This window comes from Convolutriloba macropyga, chromosome 3, assembly GCF_964194025.1.
Source record: "Convolutriloba macropyga chromosome 3, txConMacr16.3, whole genome shotgun sequence".
Lineage (NCBI taxonomy): Eukaryota > Metazoa > Xenacoelomorpha > Acoela > Convolutidae > Convolutriloba > Convolutriloba macropyga.
The window spans coordinates 66,493,459-66,519,816 of NC_134470.1; the positions used below are offsets into that span (position 1 = coordinate 66,493,459).

The following is a 26,358-nucleotide window of genomic DNA, read 5'->3' on the forward strand; positions in this document are numbered from 1 at the left end:
AAGCTTACAACTATGTCTCTTGGTTTGTTATTGCACAGAGGTGCCTCTATTTTAGATGTTTGAGTTGTGAGTTTTATTCTTATCCGTTGAGTGGTTGACGATGTCATTATCTGTTTTGCCACTCAGCGTCGCCAGTTACCTGAACGACCAGTACCCGGACTATCCGCGCAATCAGATTCCTGAGCCTTTTAGAGACAAGGAGATTAAACCTGAGACAGTCTGTCGTGAATCTCCGTATGATCTCTTAGCATTATGGGGCGTCTTTTCATCACAGGCTGCGTACCTTGTCAGCTATAGGAGCATTCCAATCAAAGGATCCCCGATGTATCACAAAGCCGCTTACTGTGTCATGGAACCCCGACAGCTCTCTACGTTCAAAAAGGTCTCCGCTTTAGGTGCGAAATTATTTTGCTTAATATGTTTACTGTCCTGCCATATCATTCGAAAAATAGGCAGGCAATGCATAGATCGGTGCTATTATTGGTCTCTTCTTGGGTTTTCACTATCCGATGCCAAATGTGGGTCTCCTTTGTCGTCGAAGAGTCCGTATGGAGGCCGTTATTGGCGGGTGCGTCTTTTTCATCGATGATTTTGGAGTTTACTTGAAACAGGAAATGCGGCACTTAAAAACCAAGTGTTTGGTTCAAGTTGCTGATCAAAATTGAAGAGCAGAGTGAAGAGGGAGTGGTTAATTGTTCACTACAATTGTTTGAGAGAGAGCGAGAAAAATAAGCGTGGAAAATTATCCACTAAGGAGAAATTTTTATTCACGTGTGGCATTTTCAAATCAGTATTTGAAATGATCTTTTCAAACGGTAATGGTTTCAAAAGGCTGCGTCAGTTGTTCTTAATTTTGTTTTCAGACATTTTGACCATTTTTGGTAAAGAGCGGGTATTATCTGACAAAATATACTGTTTTTCAACAGATTAAGGCCATTTGGACGCGTTTCTATCATTTTAAGGCTGATTATTGCAATTTTCTCTTCAAAAATGGGATTGAGAAGGGAGCATTTTTGATTATGACGGCTTGTGGCACAATTTTCTATGTTTTTGGTCATTTATGATAGTTTCAACTTCTCAAAATTAACTAAAATTCGAGAAAAAAAGTATTAAGACATTTTTTCCCTATATTTCTGTCCAATTTCTTCGCATTTATCAGTTTTCGCGTTTAAAATTTTCACGTTTACACGTTGGTGTATTGGATTCAAACTAAAGACTGTCGTTTTCGCTGCGTTTAGTTCCCGAGTGCTGAGATGCTGATCAGATATTTATTGCAAAATAGGCTGGTTTTAAAACTTTCATAGCTTTTTTAATTTCTGTCTTAAATGTTTTGTTAGCGATTAGTGAGGTTTGTTTTTTTTTAATATTATCAAGATACAACAGATTTCCACATATGTTGTATTTAAAAAAATTTTTCAAATGCACGTTGATTTATTTTTAGTACGGATTTGTTTTTAATTTTTCTTTTTATCAGTTGCTGATTTGCATCAGTTCAGTTTGTTTTTCCTGTGGACCGTAAGAAAATATTGAGCTAGCAGAAATTTGAGCAATTAGACGGGACAGATTGTTAGGTATTTTATTACTGAAATTTGTTGGTAAGTTACACGACATTAGAACTTTTTGTGAGTTTTTTTGTCGTTTTGGACTTTCAGTGTTGTTTAAAATATCCTTTTTATTATAGCTACTGGTTTATCAAACAGATACATCATTGAAAAGTCTGACGAACTCTTCTGAGATGTCGATGTGCTCAATTTTTTTAAGATTAAGCTCAACAGAAATTCATTTTCTCCAGTTTTCTCTTTATGTTGTTTTGTTGTCCGGTGTATGATATTGTTTAGGAATAGTTCAGGTTTACGGGAATAATTGGCTACTACTAAAGTGAAATTTGGCTTCGATTTGTTTCGTGAGTCTTTCGGTTGTGTTTGTTCATTTATTTATTCACAACTTTTGTTAAGTTTGGAAGTCATATTTCTGTTGTAATTTTGCTCAAAAAGGATTGAGAGCGAAGAAGCGCGTGGCGTAAAATTTCATTATAATTCTAGAGTAACGTGAGAAAATGAAATAAGGAAATGGAGCGAAAAAGCGAGTTATTTTGTGACATGAAATTTCAATATTCCAATTTTAAAGTGAATTGAGAAAATGGTCTTTTATTTAATTCGTTTGTTTTTTCGCGAGCGGAACTTTTTGTTCACTTTTTAAAAAGTTTATTTTGTTTTTTTATTGATTTCCAAATCTATCCAAATTATTTCATGGTGTTTTTTATATTTGTTCTATAAAGATTCTTTAATTAGTATTTCAGGACCTGATCTGCTAAATTTTACGATTCAAAGGACTTATATTTTAATGAGTGGTGTATGCTTTTATTTAATACATTTTGTCTCTGAGAAGTCAAATTAAAGGGAGCGGAAAGGCTGGTAGTTTTCAAGTGTCGTTTTTCCTTTTTGGCAGCAAATTGAGAAATCGGTGTTTGGACAAATTTGTTCTAATGGTGCTTACTTGATTTTTGTCATTGACTTCGGAATTCTCTGTTTAAAAAGAAGACAATAATGCATTTTTCTGATTCGCCCGTGTTTTTTCGCTGTCTCCTCATTTAGTCGTTTTAATGACAGGTCGCAGATGGTTTATAGTGAGACAGAATTAGAGTCTGTTTCCAGTTGATAGCTAAATGTTTTTGTGGCTTTGACTCAACGTTTCACTTAATAAGAAAATTTTTCGGATTTTACCTTTTTGTTCTTTTTTACTCTCATTACACAGTCTCAGTAATGGCACGTCCAACTTGTTGTCTAAGAAGCCTAAATGAGACTGTTTAGTGTTTTCATTTGATAGCTAATGTTTAGTATAACTTCTATTTGTATTGTTATTGTATTTTTCATTACGAATCTGGGAATTTTCCAATTTTGCCCCTTTGTTGTTGTTCTCTTTTTGTCATCTAGGAAATTAGTCTCATCAATGACTGGTCACATAGTGTTTTTAAGTCAAAGTAACCCTAGTCAATATAATCAGTTCATTATACTTGTTTTGACTTTGACTATGTTTTGCAAAATATACGTGTTTTTTTTCTAGTTTTGCCTTTATTTGTTGTCTTTTCATCTAATCCGAATACAAGTTTATTCCATCGGCGTTGTGTTGCAACAGTATTCGATCCGGTTAATGCTTTTTCGAGTTAATAGTTCTCATGCCTTCAATGATTTTTTTTACTAATTCCCTCGTTTGTATTGTTCCGCTCTGCCACTTTCTGTTAAAGAGTTCGATGAAATTAGATTATTCAGTATGTAATGACGTGTTTCAATAGTTTCTAGGTCGAAAAATAGGAATGTTTTTTGTACTCTGATTTTTAAATTTGCGTATGGGGTCTGTTTGTAGGATATTAGTTGATTTGTTAATTGGTCTCGAACGAAGTTTGAAACAATTATTGTGAAGGTGTCCTTTATGCAAAATTTATGCATAACGCTTTTCTTCTAGAACATTCTTCCGATTTCATTTCTCGAGTGACTTTTTCACGTTTGACTTTTTGATATTTTGATTGATTTGAATTGAGCGTATTAACTCTTCGCAGAAATAAATGCGATTGGGAGCTTTGATCGTTCATAGCCCGTCTATCATGGAGGTTAATATCCCAGACTTGCATCTGAGAGGTCGCTGACTTAAACCCCTCCACAGTTATAAATTCTGTATAAAAATTTCTCTGTACTATGACTTTTTGAAATTGTTGGCCTCGCCAGTCGTTCGAGACTTAATCATCTGACGATAGTCGTTTTAAGGTTGTTTTTGGGGCATGTGCTCTTTTGACAATTACAGTATAGTTTTTGTAGATATGTTGATAGTCACGTTATAAGTTGTCCTGTTTTCGGATTATAGTTCAGCACTTGTCCTGCGATGTTTTTATAGTCAGAGTATTAGTGCTCTGTCATTTATTTGTAATTTTTCGATTTATTTTTTATTGCTTTGAACTTCTAGTGATAAACAGGCACAGCCCAATGGGCATTAAGTTGCGTTAGAGAGACTTAAACGGTTTTAGTAAGTATTCTTTCGACATTTTAGTTATTGAATTTGCTGGGAAGACCTGTATTCAAGGTGAAATGGTTGCTTTCTGAATGTTTGTGACCCGAATAACGCATTTTTTTAAATGTTTTCTTAATGTATATCTATTGTTTATGCCGAATTGACAATCAAAAATGTAGTAAAAATGTGTGCTAGCTTTTTCACAATTTTGAAAAGTTTTCCCGCTTTTTAATTTTTTGATTTTTTAATTTTTTGGTTTTTAGACATCATTGCCAAGGATTTTAAACATTTACTTATTAGTTGCGCAACTTTTCCAATTTTGTTTAGTTTTCAAAGTTTATAAATTTTCGTATTCAAAGTTTTTTTTACTTCTCATTTTCATGAAATCAAGGGGACAGCTTTTTTGTTTTACCATCTCTCTTTGATTGTCATTGACAGAAAAATGCTTTTGGAGACTTTGGCTTCAGGAAGCATTAACGAATTTCTGAAAAAGTTTCTAGTTTTTCCAACTTTCTTAAACACTTTTTGTTGTTTTTCAAGATTTCTCATCATTTCCTGTTTTTTCTGTTCCCTTATTCGTCTTTCAAGATTTCTGTTGACAATACAGCTATCAAATCATAAGTTTGTGGGTGTTTGAGAAGAAACATTGGTTTTAAATACGCTAACTCTAAAAAAATCAATTTAAATGACAATTTTGTGTTATTTTGTCTGTTTTCATTTTCTCTGGCATTCAAAACGGGTAAACAGGTAAAGCACAGCGGTAATTTTTTTGTATAGACTTTCTTGGTTGGCTTTTTAGTGTATCAAGTGCTAAGTGTTCTGAAAATGCTTGGAAGACCTGAATTCAAATTGAAAAATTCACTTTTTAAATTGATGTTAGTTTCAGTCCTTCCTTGACGTCTATATTTTCGTAATTCGCACTTAAATGCAATAAATGCTATATTTCTAAGTTTATTCAAAGTTTTGAAAACTTTAGAGGCTTTTGACTAGAAAGGATCACTGGAATTTTTAGTCCCTCAGCTTGGAATATTGGGTAGATTTTTATTTGGTGTTTTTGCCTGGCTCTTCTTGTCTCATATAGGTCTCATATAGGCTCATCACTTTATCTTTAACGGAAAGTTTTCTGTTCTAACTTCGTGGTTTTTCTATCGAAAACCTTGGTATTCGGCATGCGGTTTTCGTTTTCTCTTAATTTTTGGTACTAATTTGTCTCCTTGGCTCCTAATGTTAAATTGGTCTGCTACTCATGTAAATGATTTCGCAGTTTTTTTCCAATTGTTTGTGTTGTTATTCAGGACGGTTCATGCTATGTTTGTTTTTTTTTCATCGTCAGGATTTTTACGAACTGTGACATAGGGCGGGCTTCTATTCAGCTTCTGTTCATTAATTCATGCAATTTCTCGACTGACGTTGTGTGCTTGGCGTTATTTTTAACTCTTATTGCCGGTTAGTTGTTTTCATCAACCTGAATAATTTTTGATGAAGGTCTCAGACTAGACCTTCATCACTCTCTCAAAATAAGACTTTTATTCGAGGGCAGCTTCTGAAAAAATATATAGGTCTAAATCGAGTTTAAACATGCTATTTTCTTACACTCATTAGCCAAACTAAACACGCAAATGAAATTACATGGCAGGGCGTTTTCTTTAATATTTCGATTTCTCTTTTTCAGCAAATTTTATTTGAATGAGCTGCAAATCGATAGATTGTAAATGCTCTAAAATTTAGAAAAATGACATCTGTAATTACGGAGAAAATTGAGATAGAAGTTTTCCGGTTAGCTGAGTAGCACGTAAAATCTGTTAATCTTGATCATGCCCTCCCTCGTTTCAAACAACTTTTTGCATGACAAAAGAGTCTTATGATCAAGATGAACAAATTCATATGAAACTGAGCTTGCCAGTCTTTGCGGAAAACAGTGATACTTCTATCTGGATTTTTGCCTTGGGTTTTTTCATTTTTATCGAATTTTGAACAGTTAAAATTCTATCGATTTGCAGCTCATTCAAAGAAAATTTAGGGAAAACTGGTATCAGAATATTACCGAATACACCCTTCAAAAACAATCTGTTTCTCATGTAATTTTGCTATTTGAGCCTTTACTTTTATGAATGAGTTTAGTTTTTATGTCTTATTTTCTGTCAGCTATTTTAATAATATGACGTTATTTTTCTATTTTTCTGTTGCTTGCGTCAATAGGTTGTATTATCCAGTTTGGTTGATTTCAGGATCGAACGAACTAGTGGCTGCAAACGCATGCAGTGCAAAATTATTAACAGCTTACCTGAAAATACCTGAAACTGCAAAATTGATGTTGAACAAATTTTTGAACACACTGCCATCAGGAACCAATCTGCTTTTCAAACCTAGGAGTTCGATGGAATTGGAATCTATACTGGGATCAATTGAAGTTCAGCGTGACCCACTGTTAAGCGGACCAATGCTTAATTGTAGAAACTTGCAGCTGTCTCAGGCGATAGAGAGAACGATTCGTGTTAATGATTCCGATCAGGAAATTGTGACTGAACATATAGCTGTACAATCTCAACTTCTACCACAGCCGTCAAATGACAATTGGCATCAAGATATAAGCACGCGGGTTGCGGAATCAGTACAGCAGCAAGCTGGAGGCTGTTTTTATCAGAGTTCGAATAATGTTTACGTTCCTCAGAACTCTGACAGCTCAAAATGTGCCCGCGCCTCTGGCATAAATACGAGTTTTGTTGTTACAAATGCTGAACTTAATGAGATCAATTTACAGCCTTTGAAACAGAAATTTAAACAGAATAACCAGCTCAAAAAAGTTCAGATGAAGGAATATGCTCTGGTTTTAAATCTTGCCTGCCTTTATAAAGACGGTAAATCTTAACTTTTGAATGTATTGTTGAAATAATTGTTTGCCGCTAATTGAGCTTACGATGGGCGCGAAGTGTTAAGTTGAGCGTAGCTATAGTGTGGTACTCAGATAATCAGTCGCCCGTCAGTGAAACAGGAAATGAGAGCAGGTGGAATTTTTTTTTCAATCTGCTGACCAAAAGTCAAAAGGCGAGGAAAGAAAGAAAAAGAGCGGTTTTTTATTATGAAATATTCTGAGAGCGTGCCTGAAAATCAAGTGAGGCAGAATTTGCGAGCGAGTAAAAATTTAATGTTTGGGTCATCAAAGTAATTTTTCGGGCACTAAACTGTTCCTCAATTATTTAAATAAGAATAATGCATTTGCGACCTTGTTTGACAATTCAAATCATAAAGCATATATTATACTTTTTGATACAATCATGATATTTTTTGGGCATTTTGTTAGTCGGTTTTTTTATTCTGTTCAAAATTTTAATTGTCTGAAATTTGAGGTTTCAGTTAGTCTTAAACGTGGTCAGCCATCCCATCAGCCCTCCGGTGCACCCCCCCCCCCCGCTGCGCTCACTTACGCCCCTTCAATTAAGCCAAAGCTAGCCTCACTAAACCGTGCCTAGCTACTGACGAAGCCAACCGCTCGCCGGTCGTTTGAGCAATTCGACTGACGCTAGTCGGTTATGTTTGAAAGTTCTGAACGATCAGAAAAATTAGGCTGGTGAGCTTTGTTATTCAGGTGAATTACTTTACGTTTTAAGAACTGATATCCCTCCTACTTCTTAATGATAAGAACTTCTTCTTCGAACTAATATTTCAAGAAGGATGCTGGCGATCTCGTGCTTTCGCACAGCTAGTTTTCATCGTGCTAAATTAGATGATAGACTTCGCCCTCATCATCTCATCAGTAATCAGAAATGAAATATTTCTCTGTAAATAATCCAACTTAAAGAAAATTGGGAGAAATTTTTATTACAAAAATCAGTCTTGGGAAATTCGTCAAAATTAAAGGGTTGGCTTCGATACTTCCAAGGAATTGAAACAGGGGTACATTTCATAACACTATTTAGTAACATCAGCTGAACAGAAAAATAAGCTTTTTTCGAATTTGGCGTTCTGAAAGCCATCAAGTTTTTTTTTAAATTTTAGTTCAACTTTCATGCAACTCAAACGAAGCACTAGATTCCACGCTTTGTTCGTCTTTTGATTGGTTGATAAAATAGAAAATGGAAGAACATTAAACGCGATAAAATTATAAAATTTCAGTTACTACTACTACCTTACTGCCGATCAGTTTATACACAACCCCCTGTAAACCTAGCAGAAATCAGAAAGTTATTACCTTTTACCCCACACTTGGAAAAATTTAGCAAAATACTGAATAAAAGCGTCACTAAAACAATTTCATTTTTAGGATAGGAATACCTCTAGCCCGTCTATCATGGAGGTTAATATCCCAGACTTGCATCTGAGAGGTCGCTGACTTAAACCCCTCCACAGTTAGAAATTCTGTATAAAAATTTCTGTACTATGACTTTTTGAAATTGTTGGCCTCGCCAGTCGTTCGAGACTTAATCATCTGACGATAGTCGTTTTAAGGTTGTTTTTGGGGTATGTGCTCTTTTGACAATTACAGTCTAGTTTTTGTAGATATGTTGATAGTCACGTTATAAGTTGTCCTGTTTTCGGATTATAGTTCAGCACTTGTCCTGCGATGTTTTTATAGTCAGAGTATTAGTGCTCTGTCTTTTATTTGTAATTTTTCGATTTATTTTTTATTGCTTTGAACTTCTAGTGATAAACAGGCACAGCCCAATGGGCATTAAGTTGCGTTAGAGAGACTTAAACGGTTTTAGTAAGTAGTCTTTCAAAATTTTAGTTATTGAATTTGCTGGGAAGACCTGTATTCAAGGTGAAATGGTTGCTTTCTGAATGTTTGTGACCCGAATAACGCATTTTTTTAAATGTTTTCTTAATGTATATCTATTGTTTATGCCGAATTGACAATCAAAAATGTAGTAAAATTGTGTGCTAGCTTTTTCACAATTTTGATAAATTTTCCCGTTTTTTAATTTTTTGATTTTTTAATTTTTTGGTTTTTAGACATCATTGCCAAGGATTTTAAACATTTACTTATTAGTTGCGCAACTTTTCCAATTTTGTTTAGTTTTCAAAGTTTATCAATTTTCGTATTCAAAGTTTTTTTTACTTCTCATTTTCATGAAATCAAGGGGACAGCTTTTTTGTTTTACCATCTCTCTTTGATTGTCATTGACAGAAAAATGCTTTTGGAGACTTTGGCTTCAGGAAGCATTAACGAATTTCTGAAAAAGTTTCTAGTTTTTCCAACTTTCTTAAACACTTTTTGTTGTTTTTCAAGATTTCTCATCATTTCCTGTTTTTTCTGTTCCCTTATTCGTCTTTCAAGATTTCTGTTGACAATACAGCTATCAAATCATAAGTTTGTGGGTGTTTGAGAAGAAACATTGGTTTTAAATACGCTAACTCTAAAAAAATCAATTTAAATGACAATTTTGTGTTATTTTGTCTGTTTTCATTTTCTCTGGCATTCAAAACGGGTAAACAGGTAAAGCACAGCGGTATTTTTTTTGTATAGACTTTCTTGGTTGGCTTTTTAGTGTATCAAGTGCTAGGTGTTCTGAAAATGCTTGGAAGACCTGAATTCAAATTGAAAAATTCACTTTTTAAATTGATGTTAGTTTCAGTCCTTCCTTGACGTCTATATTTTCGTAATTCGCACTTAAATGCAATAAATGCTATATTTCTAAGTTCATTCAAAGTTTTGAAAACTTTAGAGGCTTTTGACTAGAAAGGACCACTGGAATTTTTAATCCCTCAGCTTGGAATATTGGTAGATTTTTATTTGGTGTTTTTATCTGGCTCTTCTTGTCTCATATAGGTCTCATATAGGCTCATCACTTTATCTTTAACGGAAAGTTTTCTGTTCTAACTTCGTGGTTTTTCTATCGAAAACCTTGGTATTCGGCATGCGGTTTTCGTTTTCTCTTAATTTTTGGTACTAATTTGTCTCCTTGGCTCCTAATGTTAAATTGGTCTGCTACTCATGTAAATGATTTCGCAGTTTTTTTCCAATTGTTTGTGTTGTTATTCAGGACGGTTCATGCTATGTTTGTTTTTTTTTCATCGTCAGGATTTTTACGAACTGTGACATAGGGTGGGCTTCTATTCAGCTTCTGTTCATTAATTCATGCAATTTCTCGACTGACGTTGTGTGCTTGGCGTTATTTTTAACTCTTATTGCCTGTTAGTTGTTTTCATCAACCTGAATAATTTTTGATGAAGGTCTCAGACGAGACCTTCATCACTCTCTCAAAATAAAACTTTCATTCGAGGGCAGCTTCTGAAAAAATATATAGGTCTAAATCGAGTTTAAACATGCTATTTTCTTACACTCATTAGCCAAACTAAACACGCAAATGAAATTACATGGCAGGGCGTTTTCTTTAATATTTCGATTTCTCTTTTTCAGCAAATTTTATTTGAATGAGCTGCAAATCGATAGATTGTAAATGCTCTAAAATTTAGAAAAATGACATCTGTAATTACGGAGAAAATTGAGATAGAAGTTTTCCGGTTAGCTGAGTTGCACGTAAAATCTGTTAATCTTGATCATGCCCTCCCTCGTTTCAAACAACTTTTTGCATGACAAAAGAGTCTTATGATCAAGATGAACAAATTCATATGAAACTGAGCTTGCCAGTCTTTGCGGAAAACAGTGATACTTCTATCTGGATTTTTGCCTTGGGTTTTTTCATTTTTATCGAATTTTGAACAGTTAAAATTCTATCGATTTGCAGCTCATTCAAAGAAAATTTAGGGAAAACTGGTATCAGAATATTACCGAATACACCCTTCAAAAACAATCTGTTTCTTATGTAATTTTTCTATTTGAGCCTTTACTTTTATGAATGAGTTTAGTTTTTATGTCTTATTTTCTGTCAGCTATTTTAATAATATGACGTTATTTTTCTATTTTTCTGTTGCTTGCGTCAATAGGTTGTATTATCCAGTTTGGTTGATTTCAGGATCGAACGAACTAGTGGCTGCAAACGCATGCAGTGCAAAATTATTAACAGCTTACCTGAAAATACCTGAAACTGCAAAATTGATGTTGAACAAATTTTTGAACACACTGCCATCAGGAACCAATCTGCTTTTCAAACCTAGGAGTTCGATGGAATTGGAATCTATACTGGGATCAATTGAAGTTCAGCGTGACCCACTGTTAAGCGGACCAATGCTTAGTTGTAGAAACTTGCAGCTGTCTCAGGCGATAGAGAGAACGATTCGTGTTAGTGATTCCGATCAGGAAATTGTGACTGAACATATAGCTGTACAATCTCAACTTCTACCACAGCCGTCAAATGACAATTGGCATCAAGATATAAGCACGCGGGTTGCGGAATCAGTTCAACAGCAAGCTGGAGGCTGTTCTTGTCAGAGTTCGAATGATGTTTACGTTCCTCAGAACTCTGACAGCTCAAAATGTGCCCGCGCCTCTGGCATAAATACGAGTTTTGTTGTTACAAATGCTGAACTTAATGAGATCAATTTGCAGCCTTTGCGACAGAAATTCAAACAGAATAACCAGCTCAAAAAAGTTCAGATGAAGGAATATGCTCTGGTTTTAAATCTTGCCTGCCTTTATAGAGACGGTAAATCATGACTTTTTCTAGTAATTTTCAGCTTTTTAAAATTTTGTGGAAATAATTAATTTCCGCGATTTGATCTTTCGATGGGCGCGAGTCTAGCTATATGCAGTACTTAGTTAAGCAGTTCTATCGGTCGTTTTAAGAACTGATATCCCTCCTACTTCTTAATGATAAGAACTTCTTCTTCGAACAAATATTTCAAGAAGGATGCTGGCGATCTCGTGCTTTCGCACAGCTAGTTTTCATCGTGCTAAATTAGATGATAGACTTCGCCCTCATTATCTCATCAGTAATCAGAAATGAAATATTTCTCTGTAAATAATCCAACTTTAAGAAAATTGGGAGAAATTTTTATTACAAAAATCAGTCTTGGGAAATTCGTCAAAATTTAAAGGTTGGCTTCGATACTTCCAAGGAATTGAAACAGGGGTACATTTCATAACACTATTTAGTAACATCAGCTGAACAGAAAAATGAGCTCTGTTTCGAATTTGGCGTTCTGAAAGCCATCAATTTTTTTTTAAAATTTAGTTCAACTTTCATGCAACTCAAACGAAGCACTAGATTCCACGCTTTGTTCGTCTTTTGATTGGTTGATAAAATAGAAAATGGAACAACATTAAACGCGATAAAATTATAAAATTTCAGTTACTACTACTACCTTACTGCCGATCAGTTTATACACAACCCCCTGTAAACCTAGCAGAAATCAGAACGTTTTTACCTTTTACCCCACACTTGAAAAAATTTAGCAAAATACTGAATAAGAGCGTCACTAAAACAATTTCATTTTTAGGATAGGAATACCTCTAGCTAAGCTCCTTATCACGGGAGATGCCACAATAGAGAACAGAAACTGTTTGTTAGAATTCCCATGAAATAAAAACTTAACGAAAATGTCAAGTTCGAATAAAGTTCTAAAGCTCTGAACTTTGAGAAAGAATTGATATCAAATTCATTGTTTTCTTTATTTGCATACCATTCTTGCTTAATGAAAACAATAATAATTTATAACACGCCACCTGTTTCTGACACCAAGAAATGATATATAGAGACTGCAAGAAATTGGGCAGAAATTCATTATGATCAGAATTAATGGCTGTCGTAGTAAACAAGATCAATACGTGCTGTCAAGAAACTGTAAAATTATGCTTTTTTTGAAATAATATATCACTTATTTAATAGAATTTGTTGCAAATGTATCAGAAAACTGACCAATGCGGTTAATCTTGAATGACCTCGTCATTTTTGAGCACAGGCGTTGTTTAAGCCATCAAGACTCACAGCTGTTTAAGTCGGGAGCTTTTTACTTGAGTTTTATAATAGCTATAAATATATTTGGTTAGATAACTGTTGCCAGATTTATTTTGATAGCATTGATTGACTCATTAATTCAACGAAATGCTGTACAAGCTCAAAAAAGCGTATTTTATTTCGAAAGTCATCATGTTCGATAGCTGCAGAATTACCATATACCAACAAAGACAAAATTGGAAAACAGAATAGAATTGAAAATAAATTGACAAAATCTGCACCACCCTGATTTGATCTGGAAAATTGCACCATAGTCAGGGATAAAACCACATTCTTATTTCGAAATCAGTTTTGCCGACAAAAGTCATGGAAACAACTTACTTGAAAACTGAGTGCTGGTAAATCTAGTCTTAGAAGAGGAAAAATGGAAGTTTTATCGCTCCGCAGTCAATACATGAGAAGACCGATATCGTCAACTTTTTTAATGAACTCAGAAGCTATTAATTTTGTTCAACTTGATCTCTTTTTTTGGTTTGGGAAAACCTAAGATTTTTCTGAAAGCACTTTCTGATATTCGAAAACCCTTTTTGTAGAATTATTTTTTTAATACGAAACAGAAGAGGCTTGCCAGAATAGAGTGCCTTTCGTCATTACATGACGCTCGAACAACAAATCATGACATGTTTCCTGCAAGAAAATTTTTTGTACCCGAGCAAGGAGTCAAATTTTGCTTTAAAAATTTTTAAATTATGCTTTAGCTATATTGAAGACACAGATTTACCAAGTGGGATGTTATTAGGAATGAGTAAATGATATGTACATGCAGCTAGAAATGGAAAACATTAGAAAGATTGTATATTAGGACATACAAGCTCAACATTAACACATTAACTGTGTCCGTAATCATTTTTTGTTCATGTTTCAGCGCGTGTAGCTGAATTTTATCTGAGAAGTTCTCTTACACCTGAAGACTTCATGAAAATGAGGCCAGTGCCCAAGTTTGATCAACGTGTAGACTCGAAGCTGGCCATGATATCAGACCGCAACAATTGTGTACCCTCGGTTGCAGTTCGACAAATGGGCTTTCAGAAACCTGAAGTGAAGATATCGTCCAAACGTACGGATGCTAGCCCAAAGAGTAAAGTGGTCATACCGTTGTTGGTAGAGCTTACAAGGGTGCCTCCTCACAAGAAAAAGTTTCTTTTCTTAGGTAAGATCACAGTTTCTGGTTTTAACTTTATTTTTAAATGAAGACCTACCAAAACAATTACAAAATTAGTACATTGATCGCCTTCTATTTGATTAAGGAGAAACTCTCACATAAATCGGTTCCGGACATGTTGCGCTTTTCACTTCAGTTTTCTCCGACATTTAGTGACTGTTATATTGCTCTCAAGGAAAATGACAAAATGTCTGCGTCAACTGAAAAAGTTTTGAAGTTAAAATGCCGATTGCTTATGTAGTTTGAAATATTTGTCAAAAGCCGAGAACTCGATATAGCAATTTAATGTCGACAGTGTTTCGTCCGTGAGAATTCTTGAGCCAATTACTTTTTTTGGGAGATTTTGAATCTGAACTACTTTTTCGCTACTTTCAATAGAGGAGAATCGAATTTTCAATCCCTCTCTTATTCCATGTCTTGAAGCTTAGTTGTGATTAAATGCTCTCTTAGAGAAGCAATTATTGTAAACGTGTGTGCCTTTTTTAATTGAAAGTTTTCGCTTGACCGGTTTGACTTTTCGAGTGATTTTTACGTCCTTGACATTTTGCGTTTCGCGTGATCTAAAATTCTCGCTTAATCACAATTTCAAGCCGCTGAACTCAATTGGCGGCAATTTAATACTAAAAGTCAAATGAAAAAGTGCGCCAAACCTGGCGCCCTTTCTCACTATAAATCCTATTAGTGCTATAAATTAACCACTAATTTGGTTATCTGAAGCCCGCTATTGAACTTCTTAGTCCCATTTAAGCTTCCCCTCCCCCCTCCCCCGGAATGCAGAAGGCTGCAATTGATTAGAACTCCCACTAGTCATTCGAGAGCCATTCTTTCGACATTTAGTCGGTTTTGTTTTCTTTTGACTTCAAAAGCATTCCAATCAAGGGATCCCCGATGTATCACAAAGCCACTTATTGTGTCATGGAACCCCGACAGCTTTCAACGTTCAAAGGGTCTCCGCTTCAGGTGCGTAATTATTTTGCTTAATATGTTTACTGTCCTACCATATCATTCGAAAAATAGGCAGGTAATGTAAAGAGCAGTGTTATTACTGTCTTCGTGGGTTTTACTGATGGGACGTCTTTTTTCATCGATGATATAGGAAATTACTTGGAACAGGAATTACCGCACTTAAAAACAGTGTTTAGGCCAGAGAGAAGTTTTTGTTCACGTGCGGCATTTTCAAATCAGTTTTTGAAATGTTTTTTTTTCTAAAGGAAATGGTTTCAATAGGCTGCTTCACTTGTTCCCATTTTTGTTTTCAGACATTTTGACCAGTTTTTGTAGAGAGCGGGGATGATCTGGCAAAATATACTGTTTTGAACAGATAAGGTCATTTTGACACGTTTGCATCATTTTTAGGCCAATTATTGCAGTTTTCTCTTTAAGAATGGGATCGAGAGGTGAACATATTGTTTATTACGGCTAGGCGTAGCGGTTTTGCGACCGATTTTGCGTAAATTTTGTATGTTTTTTGTGATTTATGACAGTTTCAACTTCACAAAATTGACAACATTTCGAGAGAAAAGTGACTGATTATGACAATTTTTTAATGTTCTTCTAATTTCTTCGCATCTATCAGTTTTCTCATTTAAGATTATGACGTTTATACTTTAATGTATCGGATTCAAACCGGTCATTGTCTTCTTTGCTGCGTTTAGTTGCCCGCCGCTGAGATTCCGATGAGATATTTGCAGCAAAATGGGCTGGTTTTAAAACGTTCTTAGCTTTTTTTATATCAAGATTTTGGTTTTTTGTCCTATTTGCAATGTGCACAATTACTGAGGTTTTATCTTACGTTTTTACATAGATTTTTAAATATCTTTTAGGTAAAAATATTTCAAACGTACGTCATATTTGAAAGGATTTGTCTTTTGTAAGGATTTTAATTGTTCTTGTAGAGAAGCAATTATTGTAAACGTGTTTGTCTTTTTTATGCAAAATTTTTGCTTGACCGTTTTGACTTTTTGATTCACTTTTACGCCCTTGACTTTTTGTTTTGCGTGATCTAAAATTCTCTCAATCACAATTTCAAGCAGCTGTACTCAATTGGCGGCAGTTTAGTACTAATATCGAATGAAAAGTGCGCCAAAACTGGTGGCATTTTTCTCTTTAAATCTTAATAGTGGTATATGTTAACCTCTAATGTGGTTATTTGAAGCCCACTATAGAACTTCTTAGTCCCATTTCGGCTCCCACCCTCCCCTCCCCCGGATTGAAGCAGGCTGCAATTAATTAGAACTCACACTAGTCGTTCGAGAGCAATTCTTCTGACGTTTAGTCGGTTTTGTTTTCTTTTGACTTCGAAAATTGATTTTTAAATAACTCAAGTGTTGTTAGATTGGAAAAATTTAGGTTTTACCTCAGCTACTAATGATGCTGCGGCGCAGCTTGTTTTAGAACCTTTGGAGACTTTCAGAAAGTTGTAAATGCACTGCTCTCAAAACTGTTCTGAATAGATGAATGTATCGAGTAGCATGCTTAGCACACGCTTATAAAAAAAGTTCTCAACATGTACAGAACCGTATTTGCAGACATAACAAGAACGTGTTGCGAGCGGTGAACGTTTTTCGACTCCACATCTGAAGTGGATTAAGTTCTAGAGCCATTCTTCGGCTGGGAATCCGCTGACGTACTTTTTGTATACAGAGAGCTCGCTCGGAGAACTGAAAACCGATGGTACTCCATAAAGCATCAACGTGTCTGTTAAACAGCATACTGACTAGTTACTACTCCGTCTAAAATGAATTGATGGGGCAGAATTGGAGACCATTGGCTTAGAAAACTGACCATTGGCCCGGATTGCATTTTTGACAAAAGGTCAGAGTGTTAGTGGCTAGATGGATATCTGTCGCTTTTTTGCAACCGCAAGATTTCTCAAACTTGCGATGTTGAGGTTTTTGTATGCAACTGTGGGAAAAATTTGCACGATGAGATAATCTGATTTCTGTTCTTTAAAGATGTCCTAAATGGGCCAGTTATCCGTTTATTGTATTAGTATTGATGGAGTATTAATACGCCGAGAACTGCTGTTCACTTGTTTGATTTCATAGCCTGCCGTATTGTCAGCTGAAGCTATGAAGCTTCAGTCATATGCTGTTGTTACATCAAGTGTTTCTACCAGGGTAATTGCTGCGCTATTTCGATGCCGCATCTCTACAGTTCTAATCCAAGAAAAGGACGATTGTATGGTTGAATCAGAAAGTTTTGATGTATTTGGTTTTTGTGCTTTTTTCTAGCAAATTGTGCTATTTGTGCTGCGTAGAAACCGCTGTTATCTCATGATTGGTGAAACCTTTCGATTGGCGCCACTCGTGCTTTTCCCATGATCACAATTTTTCGACAGTTTCATTAATATCTACTACAGATAATCACCACAGGTTAGAGCGCGTACAGTGAGGCGCATGAATATGAATGAAGAGCTCTTCAATTTACTTCTTCGTCCTGCAACAAACTTCCGGGGATTGAAAGAGTGTTGAGTTCTAGGAGATTTTGTTGCTGTTGAGTGTTATTTAAGGTTCAATGGCTTGTCCCCTTTTTGACCATGATGACTGTACAACTTTCAGTGGTCTGATATTGTGTTGTGCTAAGAAACCTAGAGGATTCAAACTAGATACCACAAACCTCGGAAGTAATCGTTGTGTTATCATCGTTTGATCGATGGAAAACTTATTGATTTCTTGATTACATAGTTGTCTGTTTCTGCATTTGAAGGCGTTCTAATAATCGGAAGATTCAATTAACGTGTGGCTTGTTTTTAAAAAATTTAATCTTAGCTGAAATTTTGCAAAAATTGAGAAGTTCGGATTGCTCAGTGATCGTTTTCTTAGTGGAAGATTTTTTGTCTGTTATTTAGGGGTTATGTATAGTTCGAGTGTTCGCGATCCACAATTTGTCAACCTCGGAAAACTTTGGCTGCATGACGTAGAGCTTGCGATGCAATACATGGCGATGAAGTCGCAATAAATATATGGCCAGTTTACTCATATTTTCCTTTCTTCGCCGTATCGGTTCAACGCCTACTTTTCCTGTGCCATTTAGCTGAACCGGTTTGACTTGACGGCTGATGTGTTTTGACTGCTGGTTTATGTGCTGGACAGATCTGATGGGATAGAAAGCGATGCTTTTTGCCGTAGTTGACCCTTATATTTTGAATTGCCCTTTTTGTTGTACATGCCGTCCAATGAAGTTGAGGCAGAGGTATAATTGCCTGACATACTCTAGTCGATCAATGGTAGGAAGTGGCTGAAAATGAGAATCATTATACAGAAATTGTCGGGATCAGTTTAAGAAGAACTGTGGGGATCATTAGGAAGTGGCTGAAAATGAGAATCATTATACAGAAATTGTCGGGATCAGTTTAAGAAGAACTGTGGGGATCATTAGGAAGTGGCTGAAAATGAGAATCATTATACAGAAATTGTCGGGATCAGTTTAACAAGAACTGTGAGAATCATTAGGAAGTGGCTGAAAATGAGAATCATTATACAGAAATTGTCGGGATCAGTTTAAGAAGAACTGTGGGGATCATTAGGAAGTGGCTGAAAATGAGAATTATTATACAGAAATTGTCGGGATCAGTTTAACAAGAACTGTGCGGATCATTAGGAAGTGGCTGAAAATGAGAATCATTATACAGAAATTGTCGGGATCAGTTTAAGAAGAACTGTGGGGATTATTAGGAAGTGGCTGAAAATGAGAATTATTATACAGAAATTGTCGGGATCAGTTTAACAAGAACTGTGGGGATCATTAGGAAGTGGCTGAAAATGCGAATCATTATACAGGAATTGTCGGGATCAGTTTAAGAAGAACTGTGGGGATCATTAGGAAGTGGCTGAAAATGAGAATTATTATACAGAAGTTGTCGGGATCAGTTTAACAAGAACTGTGGGGATCATTAGGAAGTGGCTGAAAATGAGAATCATTATACAGAAATTGTCGGGATCAGTTTAAGAAGAACTGTGGGGATCATTAGGAAGTGGCTGAAAATGAGAATTATTATACAGAAATTGTCGGGATCAGTTTAACAAGAACTGTGGGGAGCATTAGGAAGTGGCTGAAAATGCGAATCATTATACAGGAATTGTCGGTATCAGTTTAACAAGAACTGTCGGAATCATTAGGAAGTGGCTGAAAATGAGAATCATTTTACAGAAATTGTCGGGATCGGTTTAACAAGAACTGTGGTAATCATTAGGATGTGGCTGAAAATAAGAATCATTATACAGAAATTGTCGGGATCAGTTTAACAAGAACTGTGGGGATCATTAGGAAGTGGCTGAAAATGAGAATCATTATACAGAAATTGTCGGATCAGTTTAACAAGAACTGTGGGGATCATTAGGAAGTGGCTGAAAGTGAGAATCATTATACAGAAATTACAGGGATCAGTTTAACAACTTTGGGAATCATTAGGAAGTGGCTGAAATTGAGAATCATTTTACAGAAATTGTCGGGATCAGTTTAACAAGAACTGTGGGAATCATTAGTTAGTGGCTGAAAATGAGAATCATTATACAGAGATTGTCGTGATCACTTTAACAAGAACTGTGGGAATCATTAGGAATTGGCTGAAAATGAGAATCATTATACAGAATTTGTCGGGATCAGTTTTACAAGAACTGTGGGATTCATTAGGAAGTGGCTGAAAATGAGATTCATTATACAGAAATTGTCGGAATCAGTTTAACAAGAACTGTGAGAATCATTAGGAAGTGGCTGAAAATGAGAATCATTACACAGAAATTGTTGGGGTCAGTTTAACAAAAACTGTGGGAATCATTAGGAAGTGGCTGAAAATGAGAATCATTATACAGAAATTGTCGGGATCAGTTTAACAAGAACTGTGGGGATCATTGGGAAGTGGCTGAAAATGAGAATCAATATACGGAAATTGTCGGGATCAGTTTAACAAGAACTGTGGGGATTATTAGGAAGTGGCTGAAAATGAGAATCATTATACAGAAATTGTCGGGATCAGTTTAACAAGAACTGTGAGAATCATTAGGAAGTGGCTGAAAATGAGAATCAATACACAGAAATTGTCGGGATCAGTTTAACAAAAACTTTGGGAATCATTAGGAAGTGGCTGAAAATGAGAATCATTATACAGAAATTGTCGGGATCAGTTTAACAAGAACTGTGGGAATCATTGGGAAGTGGCTGAAAATGAGAATCATTATACAGAAATTGTCGGGATCAGTTTAACAAGAACTGTGGGGATCATTGGGAAGTGGCTGAAAATGAGAATCATTATACAGAAATTGTCGGGATTAGTTTAACAAGAACTGTGGGGATCATTAGGAAGTGGCTGAAATTGAGAGTCATTATACAGAAATTGTCGGGATCAGTTTAACAAGAACTGTGGGAATCATTAGGAAGTGGCTGAAAATGAGAATCATTATACAGAAATTGTCGGGATCAGTTCAACAAGAACTGTGGGGATCATTAGGAAGTGGCCAAAAATGAGAATCATTATACAGAAATTGTCCGGATCAGTTGTTTAACAAGAACTGTGGGAAGCCTTTGTTTTGTAACATCGGCAAAAAGAACTACCTGCTTGAACATTGTTTAAGCTTTTGCATAGATTACTAATCCGAAAAATCTGGGAGAAATTGAGAATTTTTAAGAGCGTGTCTTTTCCAGTGCAAGATGACTAATGCCGGGAGCGTTTTCAATGCCTGTTTTACATTTTTTGCAGTGGACATCATGATTCAATGCAAATTGCTAAAGTGTACTTTAAAGTGGCGGATGGATTTTGAGGCTTCAACTCTGTGACTTCATCGAGAAAGGCATTGCTATCCGATGCTAATTTCATAGTTTTCCTCGCCACAACTAAATGTTCGTACATAAAAATTGTTTTGCAGTGGTATCCATCGACTAGGGATTTTCCCTATTCTTTGAATATCTCTTGTAACGATAACAGGCGAACAATAATCTGTTGCTTGATAAATTTAAAGTCACTTCACCCAATCAAACGAGTTATCATCAGATCTGGTTGATTTCAATTCTGAGACTGATTAAGGAAGAACGTTCTGAGATGAAGATGAACCAATTTTAAGAAATATAGCGGATGCTTACTCATTTACAAGTTCTTGGTTAGAAGGTAAAATCTTTGATGAAAAATGGTTTAAAGGATAAATTGATCTGTCCGTGTTCACAGAACTACTCTTGAAGCTACCAAGAAACGGTTTTTAAGACACGGCATCGTAAAGAGAAATTTTACTTGAAGTAGCTGTTGTAGAACCAACTCTAGATGTTAAATTGGCCTTGGATGAAATTGAGATTGATTGAACTAATATAGTTGGCTCTACATAGCCGGACAAAAGTTGTCCTGATAGATAAGTCCCATTTGATCCTGAAAAACTGAGGGTCCTGAAAGTACGTAGTTCTGTCGGGTTGGTGCCACTCCTGTCAAATTTTACCCCTCGAAATCTAGAATTAACTTTGCTTCGCCCCTAATCTTCCTGAAATCCTATTGACTTTACTACCTACCAACAACAGTAACTATCCAACCTATTCCAACAAAGATAACCTACCCGACTTTACCAACATTTTTTTAATAACAGATCGGGATATCAGCAAACTTGCTTAATGGTAAGAAATTTACCTGCAAAAGTCAGAAAATGATTAAAAAAGAGTACCTACCTACTAAATATTGCGCCAAAAAATTGTTCCTAAAGCTTAAGGAGCCCAATACTTTCGTATCAAGTTGTATTTAAGCTGCCTGATTGGAAAACCAATGGCACACACGTTTTGTCACCTCAATTTTAACCTGACGTACGAAAGGCCACTAAGGGGTAACCTGTAAACATAGGCCTATTCGAGATCATTTTCAAAACCTATTTCCTTCCTGAGGAAAGCAAAAATGTTCTTGATAACGTAGTAGAAACAGGCAGTTCTCCAGCAAGTAGGAGGTTTTGGATTTGATGGAGGCAATTTAGAAGGTCTCGTTACACCACAAAGGTGTGATATATTTTTGATTCCGTGGAAAGTTTAGAGGCGCGAGAAAAAAATTTGATTAGCCGGCAAAAAACCAGGAATTTATTAGCGGAATTTAAACGAAAGTAATCAAATTTAATGCAAAAAGTTAATTATCTGTTCTGGATTGTACTCTGGTTTGGTCTGGTTGGGTTCAGCTCTGTTGAGTCTGGATTAAGACTCGAGAAGAAAATCCTACAGAAGGAAAGTCCATATTCGGATGTTTTTTCTGCGTTGGACGCTAGTATGTCAGCGTGAACTCGTAAGCAAGTTTGGATATGATCGATCTGATTAAATAAATTGACAATGATAACAAAGGTTTATATTAATTTTTTCAAATTCGAGTTTCTGCAGTTCTGCAAATTTTGAATATAATTGACGGTTTTTTATTACTTCCTTTTTTATTAGCTGCTTTCTTGACTTTCCTTAAACATGTTGGAGCAGCATCGGCAAGGATCAAAATAATGGACTTATGGGAACTAATCAATTCTACATTAATGTAGATGAGAACATAATAAATTTATGCTTTGAGCCAGATCTTAAAAAAGACAAATATAATTAAATTAGTGTCACGCCCCTATTTCGTGCCTCATAGTTACGTGATGTTTTCCCTATGAATATCCATAAATAGTGCTATAATTTAGTTCATATTCAGATAGCTCTCAAGGCCATATATAGCCAGTATTTCCATCTAGGCCTGTAACCCCTAATTTGTTTATGTTTACTAAAAAGAACTGCAGATTGACAGTTTACTGATAAACATATTAAGTGCCTAAAAGCCTCAATATTTACCTTTTTGAGTTCCCTGACAATGAATTCGCATATTTGGTAAAAAACTTTATGAGAAACTATGTACTTGGTGTAGTAATTATTCTGATAAAGTAGGTGCCAATACGTAAATTGTATATGTACTTAACAAACATTAAGAGACGTACAAAAGCCGGAAATTGCCCAACTTGTAGATCAGTAAATATTTACGAAGGACCAATACAACTCAAGGTACAGCCCTGCGGAAGGGCGATCAGCAGAACACCGGAGAACCAGCCTGACGATCAGTTGATAACAATCTCTTGAAACTTAAATGAAACTTCTGAAACTTATCATTGAATATTGTTATTTAATTGCGTTAAAATAATTAAAGATTGAACTGGAAAACTCTTTGTAAAATGCTAAGTTAAAATTGGCTTCTTTAGAGCTGAGTAACAACTGAGTAAAGCTTTAATGTACAAGGCATTTAGTGGATATATCACGCATCTGAACCGCTCAATCAAAGGCTATTACTAGCTAACTTTATTCCAAATATATCTGCTAAAAACCGCACTGTGAAACATCTAAATAAGTCCTTGTGCAATGTCAATTATTCAAGTTATTTACCTCTAATTTTACTCTCAATAACACCACGATGAACACTCTTAAAATCAGTGCGTAACAATTAGATTTTTGCCGTTACACAATCCAGCTAATTTTTCATTAGAAAAATTAGGGAAATGATTTATGAAAGTGTAAATAGCTGTTATATGTGGCATTTTTTATTTTCGCGTCGGGTCTCGGCAGCTTTCCTGATTTGCAATCTTCAGATTTGAATTTACTAGTTGTGTTTCTTATCTAATTCGACAGTACGATCTTTTAGCCGCATTATTTTTAGTATTCAACCTGATTGCTGAGTGTCAACTTTTTGCGATAGTAAATGATTAATTGCTCTCAAGCGAAGTTTGTAGCAATTATATTAGACCTGTCGTTTTTTCGCTTGACCGATTTTGCGTCTGACCCATTTATCTTTTCGTCCTCAAAAACGGGATCAACAGATGGCGCCCAGCGGGCATTAAGTGCACTTTTCAAAGAGTTTCTGGAGACAATGGACTTGAAGAGAAAACTCTTCAGAGAAAACTTATTAATTGCTGACAAACGAAGATTGAAAAAATTATCGTAGACGCATTTGTTTTTTCATGCAAAATTGTGGCTTCGCCTTTTAAATTAAAATTCTGTCCCTTTAGGCATTAGGTTGACGAGCAATTCTCTTAACGCCTTACTAGTCACTAAATATTTGATTCAAGGTAACATTCTGGAGTTAAATGGATGGTGCGAAGGTCAATTCGAGGAGTTTCAGTTTCAGCAATCGTAATTTGCTCTACGCAGTTGTTTCTATTTTTTGATTTCTCAATGAATGATAGACAGATTTTTTTGTACTATCTAAAAATTTGTTGCATTCAATAAACTACATAAGAAAGGCTCAGAAGATCTTTGTCCGTTTACCTTTTACTCATTAGTTGAAAACTTATTGACAAGTTTGAAGCATTTATCGTTGACGTGCGTATTTTCATTACAAATGTTTACTTGACGGTTTTGTCCGAGAAGTTCTTTTGCTCCCTTAAGCAAATTTAATTTTTGACTTGTGGATTGACGTTTTCACAAACAATTTCTTGAGTGTTGCCTGAGCCTGACCTCAATCGCTTTTGATTGGCCTACTTGATCAACTGAACTCAATCAACGGCAGTGTATTACTTAAAGTCAGTTGAAAAGGAGCTACAAACTTGGTTTCATTTTCTTGAATTCAATTAATCGCTGGATGAAGTTTAATTTATGTAAGTTCATGATAAGCTCTAATGTCTTTTGTGGCGCATAAATTAACGTGTGACCCCAACATGGTATAACAAAATCAAGCCCCTCCTGTGGTTGGAGAGCAAATCGCTCAACGTAATCTGATCTTGATTAATTTATAATAATAATAATAAATTGTTTACATTGCTGTACAAACCAGGCCGTACAGAACCGCCACTTACTTGATTGGCCATCAAAAGGTCCGATGGTCCTCGTCAAGTGATGCCAGTAGCAGTACTAAGAAACTTTAAAAGACAGGTTGTCAGATGCTTAAAGGATTTCAAATGATCAGCTTAATATATTAACGAAACTATTTGTTGGTTATTGCTAATGTAATTGTCTCTAAAACTATACTGATAACGTTTCAATTATTTTTTACTCAAGATTTGTACTTCTGAAATGAAATTCGGGTTAAGTTTTCATTTGTTTTTTTATTTTGTTTTCATTTATTTTTTATTGTGCAGGCAGCGGTGGTATTTGCCAAACTAACGTTTAGGTAGTCAAAGGGTAATTGATTTGGGTAAGTCCATTTTACCGAAAATATTTTATTTTAGCATCTACCGAAGAGCTGGCGTCGGAGGCTGCTGCTGCAAAGTATCTGCAATTTTGTCTCCAAAACTCTGAAGTTCCGACTTTATTTCTGTGGAATTATATTAAGCGGAAAATGAGAAGCGACTCCTTAATTTTATTCCGGCCACGATTTTTGGACAAAGCATCGGAATGTGAATCATGGCACGAGTTGGAAAAGCAAGAGAAGTTTAATAAAAACGTGTCGCCAAATTTGGAGGTGAAAAACAAATTAATGCGACGAAAATTGGGTTCGTGGAAAGCCGAACTAAAAGCTATCCAAATGTCAATTGAGCAGTCTTCGAATTCTTTTGGAACCACAGTTTCACGTGCTGATATGATTTTTAAACCCGAGATTGATCTTGCGACGTTGGGAACTCTTGATATGTTAAAGAAGCATCCGTTTGTGAATTCCGTCAATTGCCAATGTCGTAAAATTGAAGGAACCCAAAAACTGGAAGTTCTCATAATCATAAATAGCCTTTATGTGTTCAGGGAAACTAATTTTTCCAACTTTCTAGATGGAGTGAGTGTTGCGGTAGACAAAGCGAAGTTATTAATGGAAACGATTAATGAACGAGGTTGTGAAGATGTAATACCTATTGAACAAAGATATGATACGAAGTTTTTAGTTGCACTCTTGGAATTAAAAACTGGTCTGTCAATTGAGAATGTCGCGATTAAATTCAAATTTGAGGTTGAGAATACTTCTTGGACAGCTGAGGTCACCATTGACGATGTTTTTTGTGTAACAAAATCCTCGTATAAAACTCAAAAAGAAGCTCTCAATGTGCTTTTGTCCACCTATTTGATTGAAAAACAATCTTGTCTTTTATTCACTTCATAGGTTTAGTGCAAAGTTTTAGGTCAAATTTAGTCATGGTTTTTTTGGAAGTTGATAGCAGAGTGAAAGAAAGTAATTATAATTATCTTCATGGTTTGATGGGGGGGTTTCGAATTTATTTTGAAAGATTGGAGCGGCAGTCAAGCTTTTTTTGCGGGAACTTTCTGGAGGTCTGCCTAACAGAGGAAAAACCGGATCTTATACGGCTTACGGGAAAATATTCGTTGCCCGAGAATAGGAATTGTAAAAGCGGTCTATTTCACCCCATTTGCAACGTTAATTCAGCAACCAAAAGCGCAGCAAATTTTTTATTAGCGCAAAATAACGCACGCAGATTCCTTCAAAAATCACCA

At 35.6% G+C, this 26,358-nt stretch overlaps 1 protein-coding gene across 2 annotated transcripts; it reads left to right on the forward strand.

Moving 5' to 3' along the window:
• On the forward strand, nt 1-26,104 carry LOC142337218 (uncharacterized). 2 transcript variants are annotated; one of them, XM_075386354.1, is made up of 4 exons: nt 1-395; nt 6,231-6,860; nt 13,723-14,007; nt 25,149-26,104. In XM_075386354.1, exons 1-4 carry the CDS (start codon nt 101-103, stop codon nt 26,006-26,008), a joined length of 2,070 nt encoding a protein of 689 aa, XP_075242469.1. In that variant the 5' UTR covers nt 1-100; the 3' UTR covers nt 26,009-26,104. The 2 variants fall into 2 exon arrangements, with proteins under 2 accessions (XP_075242469.1, XP_075242470.1); XM_075386355.1 differs by having other exon boundaries at nt 291-382.
• Nucleotides 26,105-26,358: the final 254 nt, after the last annotated feature.